Below are 21129 nucleotides of genomic sequence, written 5' to 3' on the forward strand. Positions count from 1 at the left end.
AATATTAAACATTTAACCTCAAATCATATTTCCTATTCAAGGAAACGAGCGCGATCCTGTTCCTGCCGTTAATGAGTTGATAAATCCTAAACAATTAGTATTTTCGTTCATGTTTAATGAATTGAACTTGATTAATGAATTTAATTACTTCTAATTACTTACCATAATTGTATTTATAATGGGTGAGTAGAATTATAGTGTTCTCATATTCAACTACATTTTTAACTGACTTTAGAAATTTCATTGTCTGAAAGTGAGTCGTGGTGATTCCGAAGAACGCACTTCAACTCTCTAAAAAATTGCGCATATAAATGTCAACTTTAATACAACTAAATGTCTTTCGCAACTAAAGAAAAGAAATGTGACTTTAATAATTGTATCAGACTTGAAATAATTATGGGTTTGACTACATGTCGCAATTTTTTAGTAATTTTTAGTTTTAATGAGACTTTAACATTTGTAGCTGCTTTGCAACTTTTTTAAACAATTTGTTCATGCTCGGCTTATGTAATACACACTTGAAGGGAAACAATTTTAAACTATAATCACATTGTGGTATAATTTAGTCCGTAATTTAACGCAAGTACTTATAAATTGCAGTGAAAATTCTGTTTATAAATTTAAGCTATTTAAGTATACTAAAATAGCTTAAATTTAACATACATATGTACATGTGTACGTTAAAATACTCACGTACACATATGTATGTACATACATACTAACGTGCGTAGAATGAACAAATGAGCTCAACTCAACTCAACTCACTTAAAAAGAGCTAAGTTTGCCTGAAAATTCACCTCGCCTCAGCTTGTGGCACCACTAGTTTGGAGTAATGGATCTTGGTTTCTATATCCTCGCACACTTACGTTTTAATATTTTAGTTGTAACATTAATAGTTTTAATATTAGTTAAAATGACGATAAAAATAGATACAGAAATTTGCCTGTTATTCAATCTTTTATTGAAAAATTTTATGTACCTTTACTTGAGCATGAAATAAATTTAAATATTAGCGTGTAAGTACAATAAGTAGCAGATATTTAGTGTCTCATATAATATTCACACCTCATAAATTTGTACAAACCATGTTGCCAACACGACATTTCCAACCGATTTCAAAAAACCATGCCTGGGGTCAATCTATCGCTTGGGTTAATATAACGCGGGTCATTCTGACGGGGTCAATACACTCTAAAAAATATTGAGTAAAATATACTCAATTTTGAGTGAAATTGTCACGAGAACAAAAGTTAAAATTTATCCAACTTTGGCAGATTGTTGCTCAACCTTGCGTAAATTTTAACTTTAGCGAGGTAAATTTTACTCAATTGTTGTCTTGGTGGCAATTTCACTCAACTTTTTTTACAGTGTACGACATGAAATCTAATTCTTGTCTTAATCGAACAGCATATTTATTTACCAGATGAAAAACAATAGTTACACAAATTATTTTATTTCCAAGGTGTGCCTGCGACCGCAGTGGATGACCAAGTCTGAAAAGGTGACGAATTTCTCTCCACAAAAGTAACATTCATGCTTCTTGGCATCATGCCGTCGTTGGTGGCAAGCTAAATATTCCTTTGAGTTACTCCTATACTCGCATTTGTCGCAGGAATGAATTTTCTCCTTGTTCGCGGGGTGCACCCCATTCACGTGGCGGTTCAATTTATTTGATGTCGAGAAACTCTTGTCACAAAATGTGCAGGCATAATTTCTCTGATTTTCATGAACATGGCGGATATGCCCGCGTAAAATTAAACCGGTATGGAAAGTCTGCGGACAAAGCGGGCACCTAAAACTTTCTCGTGTCGACTTATCCAAATGTGTCATCTGGAAAATAATTGAATTTTTAGTGAATTTTTTATGTAAGGTATTTATTTACTTATATACCTCGTGCATCCTCAAACCCCCCATTTGTGGGAAACGCCTCCCGCAAGTGGCACAAGTATGCGTCTTCTCGGTCGTATGGGTTAAAATGTGACGCTCAAGATTTGACCGGCATTTAGTTTCTATCCCGCAAAGTGCGCACCGAAATCGGACCGGGTTTTCGGCATGTTCAGTACTCACATGTTGGGAAAGATTGCTCTGGTTTGCGTAGGTTTTCTCACAGGCGGGAAACGTGCATGGGAAACGGGGTCGTTCCACCGATGCGTGCATGGAGTCCATGTGCCCCCGTAAAGAGTAGGAATTGCAAAACGTCTTATGACAAAGTTCGCAAGTGGGACGGGTTTGGGAGCCGTGAACAGTTTTCATGTGGCTCGCCAAGACGACCGGGTTTTTCGAAATTTTCCCGCAAATCTAAGCAATACATTTGTACGATTGAATTTGTAAATTCGAGTTCAAAATCAAACTAACCTAACCTGAGCAATATATTTGGATGATTGACCTTGTAAAGTCACAAATTGCAATCTCACCTCGCATTTCACCTTCGCATAGGGATCGTGTGTGATCACGTGTCTATTGAAGTGATGCTTGTTTTTGAAGGTTTTCGAGCACGTGGGGCATTCCCATTTCTTCAGATCCATCTGGATTTCGTAATAGAAAAAATCTACTTATTTATTGAATTGAATTGAATTGAAGTTTTATTATACTGACTAGTATAATACTGACTGTAGTAGTACAAGAAATACCAAAAATTTACGTTTAACACTAAAACTTAACACGAATTAAAAATTTCGCTCGTAAAATCCTGAAAAATGAATATTTGTGTCAGCTAAAAATCCAATCGTGTTTTGTTTTACTGCTTAGAGTTTTAAGAGTGAGAAGTGAATGGTCGGAAAAAGGTGATGGTTTAACCTTGGCTTTTGTAAATATGCGTGTGAAACAGCCTTTTCGCCAGTCACCATTTTATAACAGTAGCCAGCCACGTTTTGAATGCGAGCGTGTGATGACCACCTTCTGAGAATTTGGACCTTCCCTCCACGCACTGAACGGTCTCCCTCATGCTCAATTAACACCTGAAGGACTGGACTTTCAATTAGTTTTTTAATTGTCAATTAGTCAGCAAAAATTAAACTAATTGAATTAGAATTTTCAATTATCTCTCATAAACTAATTGATTTTCAATTACCAATTACTAATTAATTAGTTTTACAGTTTCCAATTAGTTAATAGAATTTGCCACAAAGGGGAGAAAAGTTTCATGGCGCAAATATAATGCTACTTAAAATTTTTTCAAAAAAACTGCAAGGCATTGCCAGTGTTTAAACTATTTTCATATGCATAAGATTATAGTTTTGGAACACCATTTTATACCTCACTCAATGTGGCTTGTCACAAAAATGGAAAATGACCTAAACGTTTGACACAAAAAAGCTACGGTCACAAGTTAAACCTGTTATTAGATGAACTATGAGGTATGTATGTATGTATGTCTTTATTGCATAAATGGCCAGTAGCCCTTGCAAATCGCAATCTTCCATTATTTACAAAATTTGTAGAGAAATAAGTGTCATAGGTAGTCAGAGCAAAGATCAAAATATTTGGAGACATTAATCCAGAATAGAAATATATTGGAATAGAATTTTGTGTGGTCATTTGGAGTATAATTTAGGAGGTTGATGAGCTTTTCATGGGGGTTACAGTTGTTGTCAGTAATATAATTGTTGATGAAGATGTGGCGTTCGTTGTTTAGTGGTCGACATTCAAACATGTAATGTTAGACGCTATTTGGTGAGTGTGAGGTGCACAAATGGCATCTTGTTTCGAGTTTTAAGTAATGTGGTCCGATTTTGATACTAAACCTGTTTAGTCTAAGGAGGGGTGCTTCACATTTGTGACTCACCGATCGCCTCCAAATTTTTACACAAGTTATTACTATGTGGGAGAAGGGTACATCTCGCGCCTTTTGATGCCATGGCCACAAATACGGTCGTGAGGTCGATTTGAAATCTTAAATTTTACCTATTTTACGGTCAAAACTGCGATGCTTGCCAATTCTTTAGGTTTCAATTTTTTTTAATTCTATCTTCACTGATTTTCTATATATATTGTAATCCTTATCAGGTTTGTCATGCGACCCCCATGTGTCCCATCTAGATGGGGCGTGGTTAACCACACCCAACTTTTTAACACCAGCATATTCGATATGGGTATCGTTTAAAAGATATTTTCAGCAGCTTTCCAATGATATATAGCATGACAGGTCTGTGATCCTCCCCCTGACCTGGGGGTGTGGCACTGGTCAAACATCAGGAATTTATATATGCAATTACGACAACATCTTTCCAATGTTTTGATCTTGGAAAACATCAATTATTTCTAGAAAATCATTGCTGTGGGACTGGCTGCCATCAATTGGGCGTGATTTTTTCGTGTACATATGATGCTACCGCTATTTCTCAAATTCATCCCAACGATACCCGTGCAATTTTTCCATACTCTAAGGATTATATTAATTAATTTGACTGAAAATTTTAATTTATTTCTTTGTTTTCTGGTCATTGATTTGGTACTGAGGGTTTTTTACCATTTTTAGCCCGAACCTGGGCTTATGTACCCGTTCTGTCCGTCTGTCTGTCCGTGTTGCGATAACTCAAGAACGCTTTGGCCGATTTGGATGAAATTTGGAAGAAATGTGCATCTATGGAGTGTGACGTACTGTATAGTTTTTGGGGTTGATCGGCCAAGTGGTTGACCGGTGGGGGTCATATGAGTGGGTGGGGTATTATGCACCAAAATTTCAAAATTGTCGTAGAAAGCTGAAACTTGGTACAAAGCTTGTTTTGGGGGCCTAATGGAAGGGGATGAAATTAAATCGACCAAATTTTTATCTGGAGGGACCCTATTGGGTGACCCACACTGATTTTCCAAAGTCGTCTAAACGAGCTGAAATTTGGTACTGAGGGTGCTAGGGGCTTCTAATGAAAGAATATGAAGTGAAATTGAAAAATTATTCAACCGAAGGTACGTTATGGGCTGACCCATACCGATTTTTCGAAATCTTTTAATCGAACTGAAAATTGGTACAAAGGTTGATAGTAGCTCAATATGGAGGAATATGAAAACAAATGGGAAAAAAATTCAACTTGAGGGTCCAGTGGGGGTGACCCCTACCGATTTATAAGCGTCGATTTTTAGAATTTGGGGTCAAGTATTTAAGACTAAGAATTGACGCTAAATGCAATATAGTACAAATTATAGTACAATACAGTACTAATTTTATAGGAAACTATTGACAAAAATGGGTTTACTAATCAAACCAGGTTCGGGCTAAGCAAAGCTGTACTGGTAGGTTATTTACCTCTACCAGGGTTTATTATGTCTGTCTGCCTGTCTCACGATAAATCTAGAACGCATTTACCGATTTGGATGGAAATTGAGAGAAACTTACATCTGAAAAATTGATTAACCGAGTCGAATGATAAACCAAGTGTTACGCACATACAGTTATATCAAATAACTTATACATATGTCGTTAAAACTTTTAACTTTTACAGTGTTAAGGTTGTACTTGTTTTAACGGTTAGACAAAGTTATGTCCTTTGAAATCGTCCACACGGTCCTGCAGTCATCAAGGGTCGAAATGGTAGTGAGTTAGGAAATTGCCGCCCAAAACTTAAGTCTAAAACTGCCAAAACTAGAAATTTGACATGTTAACCTCATGGCCCATATGATCTATCAATGAACTCGTCGATTAAAATTACATGTATTCGATAAAATAGAGTAAAAAAGATGACCCGTTCGCAAGTTAACGGTAGAACGGATGAATATACTTAACAATGTGAAGGAGGCTTCAACCATTAATACTACTCGTCCGTTTTGCTCAAAAATTTTGAAAAATTTCGGTCATTGAAATAATTAATTCAAGCCTTTAGATTTGAGTTCTGCAAAATTGGATGGGTATTGTTAGGGTAAATTTAACCGAAATGCTGTATATTATATAATTGTACGCCAAAAGTGGCACACCCCCTTGGGGTCAGCCACTCCCACAAATTATTTTCAGGCCAGAATTGATCCTAAGATCCAACAATTGAAAAGCTGTTGTCGCAAGCACATGTATAAAAAGATAATATAAAAATTCCTGATATTTGACCAGTGCCACACCCCCAGGTCAGGGGGAGGATCACATACCTGTCATGCTAAATATCATTGGAAAGCTGTTGAAAATATCTTTTAAACGATACCCATATCGAATATGCTGGTGTTAAAAAGTTGGGTGTGGTTAGCCACGCCCCTTCTATATGGGACACATGGGGGTCGCATGACAAACCTGATAAGGATTACGATATATATAGAAAATCAGTGAAGATAGAATTTAAAAAATTGAAACCTAAAGAATTGGCAAGCATCGCAGTTTTGACCGTAAAATAGGTAAAATTTAAGATTTCAAATCGACCTCACGACCGTATTTGTGGCCATGGCATCAAAAGGCGCGAGATGTACCCTTCTCCCACATAGTAATAACTTGTGTAAAAATTTGGAGGCGATCAGTGAGTCACAAATGTGAAGCACCCCTCCTAAGTTTAGTAGCAAAGAGTTGAACTATATGAATGGGTAGGATGTGGCTGAGGTAAAGGGGTCTGGATGCGCCAGTTTGCAAGCATTGATAATGGGGGATGAAGGACGAGTTCCTGCGCCTTTCAAGGTCTTGTGCAAGGAGTTCGGCTGCGTATTTGGCGACCATGGAGTTTCGTACTGCAGAGATGGTTGTATGGGAGAGAAGGTCTTGAGTTCCGAGATCTGCCAAATTTTTGATAGCTGGGATGATCCTGGTTGCCCAGCAATATTTATTAGCTCACCCTGCGTAGCACGGGAGCTATTGATTCCTCTTGTCCGTCTGTCTGTCTGTCTGTTCACGAGGTTTTTGCATCAATTGATGCTAATTAATTTGCCCCATGTGCAAATTTTTGCAAATTAGTAGCACCATTGGTCTCGAACAGTCGGTAACACAAAATGGTGCCAAACAATTGAGAACATAGATGCAAAACACTCCAAACGTGCATAAGAACCGAAAAAATAACTAGAGTTTTTACTTCCAATTTGTCACGATTTTATGTCAAAATTATGGATGCATTTTCCTCGTTTATTTTCCACCATTGATGGAAAATTATACCACAATTATGTGTATCTTTTGTCCGCCCATCCTGCACCATTAATACAAAATTATGCCAAAATTGTGTATCCATTTTATCTGCCAATTCTGCACCATTGGTGCAAAATTATGCTAAAATCACTATTACAGGGTGAGCTACTTCTAACGTTACAACGGTTTATTGTATTGGAGGAGTGCCACTTGATCTGTTGTTGTAGGCAAATATAAGGCAGTGTGTGGGGGGGGGGACGTTTCGCGGTGCGGATCCAGAAGTCGATGGTGGTTTTAAAGGTTTGGAGTTCTACCTTGGGGACGCCAGCTAGCATTCTGCAGAAGTAAGCTGGAGACGACGGTGGTAGGCGGAAGAGTTTTCGAATGAAGGTTGTTTGGGGTTTCTCAAAAATTTTTTCCAGACCCCACGCCCATAGTCCGGCAGCATAGAGAAGTATGGACTTGACAAGGGCGTTGTAGAGTTTAAGGTGAGTGTCGACTGGTGGGACGCCGCTCTTCCTACAAATGGTCCAGACATTTGTTGTTGCTGCAGCTACCTTCGCTCGGATTTCTGAAAAGTGAGTGGAAAAGGAACAGTTCGGTGTAAAAATTACTCCTAAGTATTTGTAGGAGTTAACGATTTCGAGAGGTTTCTTGTCCTAGTAGAACTTCAATTGGTCAATGAGTTAGTTGGGTTTACTATGAGGTATGTATGTATTAGATGAAGACCACGTTCCATTTTATGGAAAGACGGACAGAGTGCAGGGATCAATCAGAACTAGATATATTATATAAGTGCAACTTCATGGCAGTTGATTTCATCGCTCAAATTTTCATCATTATGACTGGAATGCAGTTTCGGAACTAATTGAAATTCATATTTTTTAATTAATTAACAATTAGCAAATTTTGAAAATCTAATTAATTAGAATTGATTTTAAAACTTAGTCGATTAGATTCAATTGAAACCAATTATTTTCAATTAGTAATTGGTAATTAGTTTTAAGATGCCAATTAATTAGCTAATTAATTAGAAAACTAATTAATAAGTACATCCCTGATCAACAATGCAGAAAATCCATCCAATATTGTTGAAATGTCAGCTATTTGAAAAAAAATGTGAAAAATGATTTGAGTTTGAATCATAGAGCTTAAAGCAAAGAGACCGCTAGTTGGGAAAAGGTGGCCAAATTAGAAGGAAGAAATATGGGGAAATATGGGGGATAATAGGGAGATTGCGCTACTATGGTGTTTGCCTCATAGATTTGTAGATATATATAGCTAGATGTCTCACTGTTTTCCTTTGTTGAGATAATAAGGAGGGTACAAATTTAACTCATAGTAGGTACACAAATTAAACTTTTTATTACCGAAAATTTGAATAATGTATGTAGTTAACTTATTATTTACATCCGTTTTTCCAAACAAAAAAATATAAAAGTAATATCAACAATTCTTCAACAATTATCAACTCCTTGTACAATATTCAATCAGAACCCCTTGTGCTGAGTTAATTTATTTAATTCGTGTCGGTTGGAAATAACCTGCGACTTCGTTTAGCATAATCATACAGTCTAATTTTTAAAAAATGCCCAACAACTTTTTTAATCAAAACTGACAAATGCCCGTCTTCTGAAAACGGGTCGAAGTCTAGCACGTGAGAATTCAGTTGAGGAAACAAGTTCATATTTAGAGTATCTTTCAAAACGGCAATACAGACTTTTAAATCTATATTTTTTACATTTACTGGACCAGAACAGTTTTAGACAAACAAGTTTCCAACAGTTTTCAAATTCTGGATAAATTGTTCGTGGAATTTTTCGTCGGAAGTTTTCTTTTCAATTTTGCACAAATTCATTAGTTTCAGTTTTATCGAAATCTATAAAATATATCACTCTTTGTAAATAGTGACAAAATTCGAAATTCAAAAAACTATACTAATTTACAAAAATGTATCTGCCACTCTCCCACACAATGTTTCTCTCAACAGGAATATTTTTGTAGTGCCGCTTCCCAAGAAGTAGGACAACTTTAATCGACAAAAATGACTTTTTATGAGATACTTAAGACAAATTTTAGAAATTATTAATAAAAATTCATTAAACTCGATGCATATAATAAATCACTTGTGGTCCGTGTAAAAACACTGACAATGGAACCTCTTGTCAACATACGTGTTCAACAAAAAATTGTTCATTCAAATATTCATTCATTCATTCAATGATGCATTTATTCATTCATTCATTCATGCAATCAATGATACATATATTCATTCATTCATTCATTGGAAGGAGTGTTCATCGCACTTTGCTTTACCTACCAATATGTAGCATTCAGACGAAGAGTTGATTAACATGAAATTGAGCAAACGTCGTACTAAATTGTAAAAAAATCAAACTAAATACTTCGCTAAGCCAGTGCTATGTTCCAAATTATTTTATTGCCAATTAAACACAATTTAGAAACCCCAACTAAACCCGTCCTGTAGAATCCATCAATTTAATTTTGATTCACAAACTTGACAAACGAAGCCGTTGACCGGTCCCCACTATATTGCTTCTCAGATTCCTCTCCATCCTTGTACAGAAGAAAAGTCGGATAACCTCGAATCTTTTGATCAACCTGTACATAAAATACAAATATCTCATAACATAAATGCAACAATTGTCCAGTCTTTAACAACTATGTATCTTCAAGTTTCATACCACAGAAGAATTCTTAGAACTGCAATCCACCGCTGCTACAATTTTAGCTCCTTTAATATTCAATTTTTTGGCCGCGCCTGCATAATCCTTCTTGCACTGTTGACAAAATCCACACCCAGGATGATAGTACATGACAAATACTTTTGGATTCTCTTGAATAAAGGTGTCATGATTTTGGTCGGTCAGTTCGTAAATAAGTTTGCCTCCACTCACACCTGCCCAAAAGGATGCGTCTGAGAAGGCAGATGTCAGAGTGTCCCTAGGAGAACAGGTTTTGTCAATATTAGCCCCTGTCTGGCAAAGGGCGAGGGCACAAAGTAGAAAAATAGCGAAAAATTTCATGGTTTTAGTAACAACTTGTTTCCTCGGAGAATAAGACAAGTATGAGTTCCTGGGTCGAGGGATGTGCCGTTTTTAAAGGGGATCACTTAACCACAAACTGGGAATCTGTTTGAGTTTTATGTAATTCACATATGTGGAATTATGTTATTATCAGAAATGGCCTACAATTCTGAGAAATTAATTGACATATTTATTGTTATAGTTTCTGACTATTACTTGCCTCTCTCTGTATGATAGACAATTTGTGGTATAATGGAATAGTTTTTTATTACTGTGGAAACTTTTTTAATTGACTTAGTGGAGTTGAATTTATTTGATGAAGATGTTTATGCAATATGAGATGCTGATGATAAACTTGGTTAAACGACTAGGTGTAAAAATAGGTGCACATATACGATTAATTGGTACCGCTAAACAAACATAGCTGTAATGTGCAAAATGAAATAAATCTTTCCAGTTTATTACGAAATCATTCTGACGGTAAGCAGAATCTTGATAATTTAATAACCTTGTAGTATTTCCTAAAACTGATCAAGTGATGCACAATGGGACAGGTGACCAAAAATGTGGCCATTAAGGTAGTACGTTGAATTGGCTACTATCATGTACTATTGTGGACTACACTACCATGTTGTCCAAAGTGCATAATATTTAATTAAAAGTTGCACCCACTCCGGAGCATACCTGTTCACATTCATTCAATTAACAGAAAATGAATGAATGATGAAGGAATATTTTTTTCAAAATTGTGAATGAATGAATGAGTGAATAAATATTATGTTCAAATTTTTGAATGAATGAATAAATGTTTCATTCAAATTTTCGAATGAATAAATGAATGAATATTTTAGTCAAAACAGCATATAAAGTGCAGAATAAAGATAAAGAGCACAATGAATTAAAATAAATCGTAATTCAGTGTCCCCGTATTTGAGATTTCAATTATCACGTTGCCCCAGCCTCTTCGACTTTGTGTAGACAAAATGTCGATAAAACATGTGGCACAATATTAAGTAATTTAATATTGTGCATGTTATTTGCAATTTCGCAAATTTCGAAAAAAATAATTAATAAATATGAGGAAATGAATGAATGAATGAATGAATGAATGAATGATTGATTGAATGAATGATTGAATGAATGAATGAGTGAATAAATGAATGAATGAATGATTGAATGATTGAATGAATAAATGAATATTCAAATACTACATGCCAATGAATGAATATTTGAATGAATAATTTTTGGTTGAACACGTATGCTCCGGTGCACCAGGGAGGTAAGCTTTACATTGTGGAGATAGAGAGAAAAGCCCTTTAGCCTGTTCGTCCATTTCCGCGCTTTTTAAACTTGCAACTTATAGCATTCCACATCGGCTGGTGTGGAGAATAAATGCTGGTGCCGGAAACTGCCACTTTCAACCACAAGTCAAACCACACCCCTTTCTAGTCACATACATAGAGACACGTATTAGACTCGGTGGAGTGAGGGTTGGAGCTACTCTCTGCTCCGTAGAACATGAAACGTACTTATTAATCAAGTGGGTGCTTTATACTCATTGTTAATTACTTGTGGTTGAAAGCCATTTATATTTCTGAAATAACAGAACTTGTCAATTGTCTATTTGAAAAAAACTACTCTAAGTTATAATAATTTTAATTTATTTTTATTTACTTATACCTGTATATTGCAAGATATGTTAAAATTTGAAATTTTGAAAAAATAAGATTAATTGAAAAACACGATATGTAATTATTAAAAATTACGATGGTGCGGTTTGAGATAAATTATTTTGTCAATTTCGTCCCCTCGCTCATTGCACCGTGATTTTGGTCTGCTTGGGATGGGGACACGTCCCCATACTCCCGCGGGAGTATGGCAAACTAAAATTTTGCGTTTTCATGAATGCGCGCGGTTACGCTTTTGGCGGAATTTTTAAGTAGTTTTTCAGTCAAAATCTGTTTGTTTTTTCCAAAACGCTCCAACTTTTTCAATTGTAACCCGATTTCTAAAATCGAAGAATATGTTTGCTTAGAATAACTTCCGTGAATTTATAAAAATCCATTTAAAAAAATTTTAAAAAATTTGAAATTTTCACCCTACTTGGAATTTTGACAAATTAAAAAAAACCTGAAATTTTGGAAAATTTAATGTTTTTAAACAGTTGAATTTTTAAAAATTACTTACAGTGATTCTAAGCAAACATGTTTTCGATTTTGCAAACCGGGGGGGGGGGGGGAATTCAATTCGAAGATAAGCACGGCGTAAGCATAGATTTTGAACCAAATTTCATGCTTACGCCTTGCGTAAATTACAATTGAATTAGGTTTAAATTGACAAAATTGGAGCATTTTGAAAAAATCAAATTTTGGCTGAAAAACTATTTAAAAACTCCACCAAAGACGTAAACGCTCGCATTCAAGAAAACACAAAAATACGAGTCGGCTTATTTCCTAGTGTGAACAATTTAAAATTAATCCGGTCAAAATCGGAGAGTTACACTTGACGCCTTGTTAGTGGATAGAAAGTTAAGTTGAGGACATCAGGTACGTGCACCATATCACGCCACAAGGTCACAATTTCACTTGTGTTCTCGCGTTCCAGGTGCCATCCAACAATCACCAAGACTACATGAATGAATGAATGGTTTAACCATTCATTCATTCATGTAGTCTATGGGTATCGCCGAAAAAGAGTTAAATAATTATTAATTATTTAACTCTTTTTCGGCGATACCCATAGAGTTGCATTTTAGTTTTTTATAAGTAATATTAATAATAATTATAACTAAATAAATAATTAACCTTTAGGATCCTATTTGAAAATTGTTGTCAAGAAAAATCGTATCTCTAACAAGGGAACCTTAAGTACTGTCCACTCTCGATTTCCTTCCGAATAGTCTTAATCGATAGATAATTTAGTGCAAAGGAAACTTTGTCATAGAACATGCGGTGCAAAATCGCGTTTTCGCGAAATATTTAGCAATAGCTGCACCAAAACCTGCAATTTTTCCAATGCTATTAACATAGGCCACAGCGATCGGATTCGATGAAATGATGAAGTTTCTAGATTAAATATGGATAAATTATGTCAATGGGTATGCAATTTAATGCGGATCACGAATATGCAAAAATGATGCAAAAAGTTGCCAATTTTTTGCAAATTGCGAAAATCTGCGAAAATTCCAAAATTATAATGTTATCGTTTTATTTGAAATTCGGACTAAATTTAAAAATTTAACTCTTTGTACAAACGATTTAAAGAAATATAAATATTTTACTTTTTTGCAAAAAAAACTCCAAAATTTACAGAAATTGGAATTTATAACGTGGAATGAGAGAAACATGTCAACCTATGAAGATTTTAAAATTGTTGGAAATGCGGACTTTTTTAACTTGCGAAAAAATTTTGAAAGTTCTTATGAGCTTTCTTTCCTGCGTAATATTTTTCTCATGCAAAGCTATGAATTCCAACTTCTAAAAATTTTCATTGAATTTTTTGCAACATAAGAGCAATTTTTAACTTTTTAACAACTTTTTTCATCAATATTGTTAAGTGTAGAATTGATGAACTGGTAATGTTGGGATTTTATACAAATAATCCAAAGAACGAAAGTTGCACATTCTCTGCGAGACTGTATTTAGGTGGTGAATAATAATAATCGCGTCTCACATTCCCGTGTGTAAGTTAAATGTACTGATTTATTTAGTTCGAAAGGTTGTTTCATGATCACACTCAACTCGCAACTGCCCGAGTCCTGGACCATTCGGGCTAACTAAACTAAAGTGAATTAATTAAAAGGCAACTATTCTACATTATCATCCATAAAGTTATGTGTGTGTGTCGTCTTTACATAATTATCGTAGGTTATTTCAAAGACAACAAGATTACATCATTGGATTTAATTAGACGCTTGGAGTCACAGTTCCATGATTTAATAAAGAAAGAGTGTTTGCGGATTAAATGCTGATTGTGCAAAAGAACAGGATGTCAAACGATTTTTTCTGCTTATTAAACAGGTTTAAAGTAAGGGGTTAAACGTTCGTTCAGTCAGGAGACACAGTAACTCATTTTGATACGACGTGTGTTATTGCTTGATTAAGTGGAGGAGTTGGAGTTGAAGATGGACATGACTTACACGGCTTGCTTTGCTTATCTGTAGCTAACTCGTTGTCCTTGCTGACTCACAGGTTATTAACACACGATCACAACGTTCGCTACTCACATGCTTAAAACTAAGATTATGCACTACAAATAAATAAATGTACTAAATTGGGGTCCTAACAATATTCAAGTATCGAGAAATTTGCAGATTTTCGCAGTTTGCAAAAAACTAAGCAAACTGTCAATCAAATTTTTTTGCAATGTGGAACAATCCACATTTCCAACAATTTTGAAAAAGTCGTAAAAGTAGACATGTTTCTCTCACTCCAAGTTATGAATTCCAACTTCTGAAAATTTTGTAGTTTCTTTTTGCAAAAAAGTAAAATATTTATATATTTGTTTAATCTTTTGTGCAAAGAGTTAAATTTTTAAATTTAGTCCGAATTTCAAATAAAACGATAACATTATAATTTTGGAATTTTCGCAGATTTTCGCAATTTGCAAAAAATTGGCAACTTTTTGCATCATTTTTGCATATTCGTGATCCGCATTAAATTGCATACCCATTGACATAATTTATCCATATTTAATCTAGAAACTTCATCATTTCATCGAATCCGATCGCTGTGGCCTATGTTAATAGCATTGGAAAAATTGCAGGTTTTGGTGCGGCTATCGCTAAATATTTCGCGAAAACGCGATTTTTCACCGCATGTTCTATGACAAAGTTTCCTTTGCACTAAATTATCTATCGATTAAAACTATTCGGAAGGAAATCGAGAGTGGACAGTACTTAAGATTCCCTTGTAAGTCCCAAATTAATTCCCAATTAAATATCCTTTAAGTCAGGTGCTCTCACGCACCTTAGCTGATTAATCTTTTCCGACCACACTGACCCGAATTTTATTTTCAACAAAAAACAATTGGAATATGTTCATATCATAAAATGCAATGATAATCCGCAAGAACTACTGCTCATATACAAACACAATAAATACGAACAAAAATCTTAGTACAGCTTTACATAGCCCGAGTCAGGGCTTATATAGTATGCATTTGTCATGTCTGTCTGTCGGCCTGACCGACTAAATTCAAATTTTGCACAGTTGTGAATAAGGTAAAAAAAATACAGGCTGAGTTCGTAAGTGAGCTAAATCGATCGAGTGGTTGACCTGATAGGGTCAGTAGGAGGAATATTTCGCATAAAAATTTCGAAATAGTATTGGCACGCTATAACTCGTAACGCAGAGTTCCAGTGGTTTGTAAAGACTCGGAGAATAAATTGAAAAAATTGACCATGGGGGTGCCAGATGGTGACTCACACCGATTTACCGAAGTGTCTTTACAGAATGAGTATGGGCCCTTCTGCCTCCGGTTGCGTTTTGTTCTTCACATTTTTTCAAAGCGATCTCAAAGCCAAATTTGAGATTTCTAAGACAATTTCTACAAGTTTTTCTCATAGTTACTAATTTTATTTTTTTCTACCAATTTCAAAAACCAGGGTTGGGTCCCAGAGTAAAAAACAACCTAAGGTTTGGATTTTTGGATGATTTTTACTCGTATTTGTAATTCTGGTATCCCTGTAGGGTCACGCCAAATTTGAGTCTTCTACGACCATTTTGGAAAATCAGTGAGTGTGACCCTATTGGGTCATTCTAAATAATAATTTCGGCGTTAAATAGGACATTGAATTTTTATTTTAGTACACTTATATGACAAATGTCCTGAATATAAGCTTTCTACGACACACTCTATGACCCCACCCGACCCCACTGGTCAACCACTTGACCGATTTGACTCTTCTTCAAACTTATCTCCTCATTTTCCCCATACTACACGTGTACCAAATTTCAAGTCGATACGACCAGTTTAACGAGAGTTATCGTGAGGCTGGATGGACAGACGGACATGATGGGTCTATAAACCCTGACTCGGGCTAAAAAGCAAAGGTAGCTCCGAAACCCTTCAATTTCCATAGTCGCTAAATTTATTTATTTTTTTAAAAATACACATACTTTTTGTATACGGGACTCAACGGATTTTTTCGCATGTCCATGACATCCGTGTATCTGGGACACAAGGTCAAATTTCAAAATTCCATGACATTCGTGGAATTGGGATTTGAGGGATGTTTTACAATTCCATGACAGTCATGTATATGGGATTTAAATGGGAATTTAATAAATTCCATGACATTCGTGGACTGAGATCCTAAAGGTTAATTGAGTTCATTTTCCTTTATATGCTTATATACGTGAGCCGATACTAAATATAGATATATCATGAGTGAATCAAAAGCTTTAAAGGATTTCCCCAAATTCTTAAGGGATGCATGAATCAATATTTATTCGCATTAACTGACTACGTTTAAAAATTTTGACAAATGGGCAAACAAAAATTGATACATCAACGTAATGACGCTTGTATGCTCATTCTCCGATTACATAAGAGAAACAACTACGTTTTGTTTACATAATTCCAAGAAGAGTGAATAATCTTTAATTCGGACAGCAAAACCATCTTTTGTTCGGCAATGTAATTGGCCCGACTCCCGGCCTATTCAAAGATAACTCACAGTATTTTTCCCCGTCGGGATGTTCCACTCCATGAAACGTTTGTCTATCTGGTTTTACCCACTGATCGCATTTCTGTCCGCAAGGTGACCATTCGCAAGTTGGCGTACAACATAAATCCGAGTGCTGAAGTCCGAGCGGTCCACACGAATCCCGCGCCACAAACATTGTCCGACCAGATCCACCAGTTAGTTCAGTCGCGCATTTTGCATGAAAGCCGCATCCAGACCATGCGCAACTTCCGACTATAATCGACAAAATTATGAAAAATTATTATTAACTCAATATGAGCCAAATACATCACCCCTGTTCACCTTCATCCATTTCAATTATTATCATAGTGAATGAAAATGAATTTTTTACTACTTGAATGCAAATAACTGAAAGATTTCCTTGTTTTGGAGCGAATTGAAATGAATGTGGAAGAAAATCTTCAGTCGGAAATTGGGATGATCGATTTTTAAATTAGATAAATTTTTTGTAACGTAGTCGTACACACACACTCTAAATAAAGTTGCGTTAATGTCGCGACTGGTTGTGTAAAATTTGTCCAACACCCCGCTTAACCTTCAGTAAAATTAAGGCTAAGTTGAGCTAAAGTTCTAGAATAAGTTAATCACAACCAGTTGTGCAGTCGCGGCTTTCACTCAACTTTAAGTGAATTTTGCAGATTAAAATTTATTTAGTGTGCAGATTAGATAGACGCACGCATATCTTGTAACGTACCCCCTAATACTTCCCGATGGATTTCCACCAACACAAAGATGGAAATTGTTAGCAGAATTTTATTTTTCCCCATTTCAGACTGAAATTAATATCGGAATGTATTTAACCTTTTAAGCATTTACATTTTATAGTCGAAAATGGGGAATGAACTTTGACCATGAATGTCATGGAGAAAAATTTTACACCAAGTTTCCTAAACCATGGTGTTCATGTCATATTTTTTACACATCGAAAGACCAAAACCATGTTAGTCATGGTCGCAAAAATTTGCATTGCAGGACCAATACCATCAAAGTCATGGCGATTGTTTTTGCAAGAAAATACTTTGACCATGACATACATGGAAGTCGAAAATAATAATTTCCACAGCTTTTTAGCCCGAGTCAGGGCTTATGGAACCGTCATGTCCGTCCGTCCGTCCGTCCGTCCGTCCGTAAACAGGATAACTCTCTTTAAACACAAGCTACCGACTTGAAATTTTTACCATGTGCATATTGGACAAAGTTAGGAATCGAGTTCGAAGATGGGCGAAATCGGTTAACTGGTTACCCGGTGGGGGTCATCTGAGTGGGTGGGGTCTTATGCACCAAAATTTCAAAATTGTCGTAGAAAGCTGAAATTTGGCACAGAGGTTGCTAATGGCTCCTAATAGATAAAACCTACAGTGCAGACTCCATATAGCCCGAGTCAGGGACATAGTCCCTGACTCAATAAGTCAGAGCCCGCTTCTAAATTTTTTTCCGAATTGACCAACATGATATCACCAACTTCCGTGTTGTGGATGGTTAAAAGTTTGTTAGATAGTTTCTATTATTTGGTCCCAAATTTTTGAGCAAGTTACAGATCATGTGTCTTGACCACCATGACCAGTGGGCTTCTTTAACATCCTGAAGCTCTAAGCTGTATGTATGTGCTATCCAGCAGTGGTTTTCAGCCTCCATATCAAATTTCAGCTCGATATAATGATTTTGAAAAATCAGTATGGGTCACCCCATAGGGTCACTCTGGTTGCACTTTACTCACTTTTAACTTCATATTCTTTAATTAGAAGCCATTAAGTACCATTGTGCCGGATTTCATTTTTTTAAAGTAATTTCTAAAACTCAGTATGGGTCACCCCATAGGGTCCCTCAAGATTAAAATTTTTCCAACCTGAAGTTATTTTTTTCTATTAGGAGCCATTAGCAACCTCTGTATCAAATTTCAGCTCTCTACAACAATTTTGAAATTTTGGTGCAAAATACCCTACCCACTTATATGACCCCCACCGGTTCAAAACTTTTCTGATCGAACCCATCTTCTAACTCGGTCGTTGCATTGCCCAGATACATGTCCGCACCAAATTTGGTCAAAATTGGTTAACTCGTTCGACAGTTCGACTGACATGACAATTACATAAGCCCTGGTTCGGGCTAAAAATCACGACTCGAGAAAAAGTCAGTCTTTGGATGTAATCCGAATATTTTAACGTTGCGATGTGATTAAAAGTCGACAATAATTACTTAATAAATTTCGTAAAAAATTGATATGTGTAACTAAGGACGGATCTTTTTAATTGTTGTGTTTTCGTCCGGCACTTCTGAAAATTGTTCGCCATGACATACATGGTCAAAATGCTTAAAAGGTTAATCATGTAGATACATAAGAGGGATACACGAATGCAGTAGAAATTCTACTGTAGAATTGTGAAGAATCTCACAATTTATACCCACTTTTACGTAACATATAATGAAAATTGTTGCCTACTAATAAATATTATAATTCATGGTTTTGAAATCTAATCAAATTATATAAAAGATAATTCATGACATTTGTATATACTTCCAAGAACTGACAAATGGAAAGAAATTTGTCATCCCAAACCTGCTCACGTAACAAATCTATATTGCTAATTGATATGCAAATTTATTTGTTCAACACGGAATTACACTTATATACGTATTTAGGTCAGATTTCGCGAAATTCTATAATTTATGTTGACATAACAAGCCGAACTTTATTCCATCCATGTGACCCTAACAAAAGGAATGAGTGCGCCACAAATTCTATGAAATCATTACCCATTGAATGTGATTCATGGTGCAGATTTACTTTTTTTGGTTTACTTCTAAAAATCCATCTGGAATTTGGAGGTTAAAGCCTCGTGACATTAAATTAACGCAATCAATATTTAATATTTCCGAGAAAACTTGTTGGACCAAGTAATGCTCATCATTATAACGCCACCCACCAATAAAAGTGTTATGACTTATATTGTATAATCTTATGTATGTATGTATGCTTCGTTGATTGATATCATGTTTGGCTTATGTTCAATGCCAAACATGCAATTTGTTTAGGCACCTACCCTACATCAAAATAACGCTTACACAATCTGCATTTGGGTACCTCTGATATTTGTTACTTAATAGCCAACCAATAAATTCTTTCATCAACAAAAATATCTATCACGGAGCTTTAATTATGTAAAGCTAATGTAAAAAAATATAATTATACATGTAGATGAGTATTAGTGACGTGCACATAGAATTTTTAAGATACATGCATAGTGTATAATACGTATTGGCCAACTAAATAGTATTCTGTAATCGAAAAATATGCTATTTTTGAACATCTACATAGATTAGTACGATGCAAACTTTTGAAACGTAAACATCTAATATCGTATTTGTATGGCATCGAAAAATAAATGTTGTAATCATTATATAATAAATTGCAGTTAGCATTTAAACTTTTAAAATGTTGAACTTGACTCCTTATCTGAGACCACTACTGTTTGATGTATATACTTACTTATATACTAAGTAGACACTTATGTACAACTTACATGTCAGGCCAACCTGCATATTTAAATATTTAGGTAATAAGTAAGTTTACTGGTACTTAGAAGTTTAAGTGGTAACTCCAGTAAAGGGTAGTAAACACACATTGCAAACTTAAGTATCTTATAGGTCGTTCCCTTAGGAATTTCGGGCATCCCTACTGTACTCGCTACAGTGTGGTCAGTGGACAGCAAAGTACGATTATAGTAGCAGTGTTTATATATATATATACATAGATCCGCCTATAAACTAAGTACTTGTGAAACGTGTGCCTAAACAACTACCACAAAACTTAAACTCCACAACCATAATTGGCCGAACCTACGTAGCTCTTTAACATGTCGTTAAAGCACTTAATTTTTGTCCTGTGTTCTACTCTGTTGTTATATTACTCTGAGTGTTCGAGCATTTGGGGTGACATCTTTCTTGATGCCGACTTGACTTTCATTTCTACTTCGAATTTCCTAGAGTCAGGGCACGTTGATGTAGATTTGACTAATTTTCAGGGTCTCAGGATCGCTAATCCATATACCCCGCTCCGTCATATGGCTTTATATTATAAAAATTCTAGGTTCTTCGTGCGGGGCAGCCGCAAATCTGGGGCTGCTTTTGCCTATAGCAGGACCGAAAAGTCAGCACGAGCTAAAGCAATTTTTCTCCCGTTGGACCCAACTATTGGGTATCGGGAATTTTTAAAGTGTGAATCCTTCATCCACTGGGCTGACAGAGTATTCCGGCAAGAATATATATTTGCCCACTTTGTTCATCACGTTGACCTGGCATGCTTAAAGAAACACACTGAGTCAATAAGTACTGCTAGGCTCATACTGTTC

At 35.7% G+C, this 21129-nt stretch overlaps 2 protein-coding genes and 1 long non-coding RNA gene across 4 annotated transcripts; all 3 read right to left on the reverse strand.

The window, feature by feature from the left end:
• Positions 1-949: 949 nt before the first annotated feature.
• LOC118433425 (gastrula zinc finger protein XlCGF46.1-like) lies at positions 950-2729 on the reverse strand. Its single transcript, XM_035845347.1, has 3 exons — positions 2415-2729; positions 1891-2298; positions 950-1830 (listed from the first exon to the last, which is right to left on the reverse strand). The coding sequence occupies exons 1-3, from the start codon at positions 2523-2525 to the stop codon at positions 1447-1449; spliced, it is 903 nt and encodes a 300-aa protein (XP_035701240.1). The 5' UTR covers positions 2526-2729; the 3' UTR covers positions 950-1446.
• A 6715-nt stretch (positions 2730-9444) lies between these two features.
• LOC110862235 (protein disulfide-isomerase 2) lies at positions 9445-10112 on the reverse strand. The gene is made up of 2 exons (XM_022111416.2): positions 9730-10112; positions 9445-9646 (listed from the first exon to the last, which is right to left on the reverse strand). Exons 1-2 carry the CDS (start codon positions 10069-10071, stop codon positions 9524-9526), a joined length of 465 nt encoding a protein of 154 aa, XP_021967108.1. The 5' UTR covers positions 10072-10112; the 3' UTR covers positions 9445-9523.
• A 6362-nt stretch (positions 10113-16474) lies between these two features.
• On the reverse strand, positions 16475-19138 carry LOC110862238. 2 transcript variants are annotated; one of them, XR_004833365.1, is made up of 3 exons: positions 19116-19138; positions 17475-17553; positions 16475-16993 (listed from the first exon to the last, which is right to left on the reverse strand). It is a non-coding gene; the product is annotated as an uncharacterized LOC110862238 (long non-coding RNA). The 2 variants fall into 2 exon arrangements; XR_004833364.1 differs by lacking the exon at positions 19116-19138 and having other exon boundaries at positions 17475-17894.
• Positions 19139-21129: the final 1991 nt, after the last annotated feature.

The sequence above is a fragment of the Folsomia candida genome, unplaced genomic scaffold, assembly GCF_002217175.1.
Source record: "Folsomia candida strain VU population unplaced genomic scaffold, ASM221717v1 Fcan01_Sc051, whole genome shotgun sequence".
Lineage (NCBI taxonomy): Eukaryota > Metazoa > Arthropoda > Collembola > Entomobryomorpha > Isotomidae > Folsomia > Folsomia candida.

What these genes read in the sequence shown, in the direction of transcription:
- LOC118433425 (XM_035845347.1), bottom strand. Translation starts at nt 2,525, where the DNA reads ATGGATCTGAAGAAATGGGAATGCCCCACGTGCTCGAAAACCTTCAAA. An exon ending in ATGCGAAGGTGAAATGCGAG is followed by an intron (nt 2,299 to 2,414) that starts GTGAGATTGCAA and finishes TGTATTGCTTAG; the next exon opens with ATTTGCGGGAAAATTTCGAA. An exon ending in GGGGTTTGAGGATGCACGAG is followed by an intron (nt 1,831 to 1,890) that starts GTATATAAGTAA and finishes ATTATTTTCCAG; the next exon opens with ATGACACATTTGGATAAGTC.
- LOC110862235 (XM_022111416.2), bottom strand. Translation starts at nt 10,071, where the DNA reads ATGAAATTTTTCGCTATTTTTCTACTTTGTGCCCTCGCCCTTTGCCAG. An exon ending in GTTCTAAGAATTCTTCTGTG is followed by an intron (nt 9,647 to 9,729) that starts GTATGAAACTTG and finishes TTTTATGTACAG; the next exon opens with GTTGATCAAAAGATTCGAGG.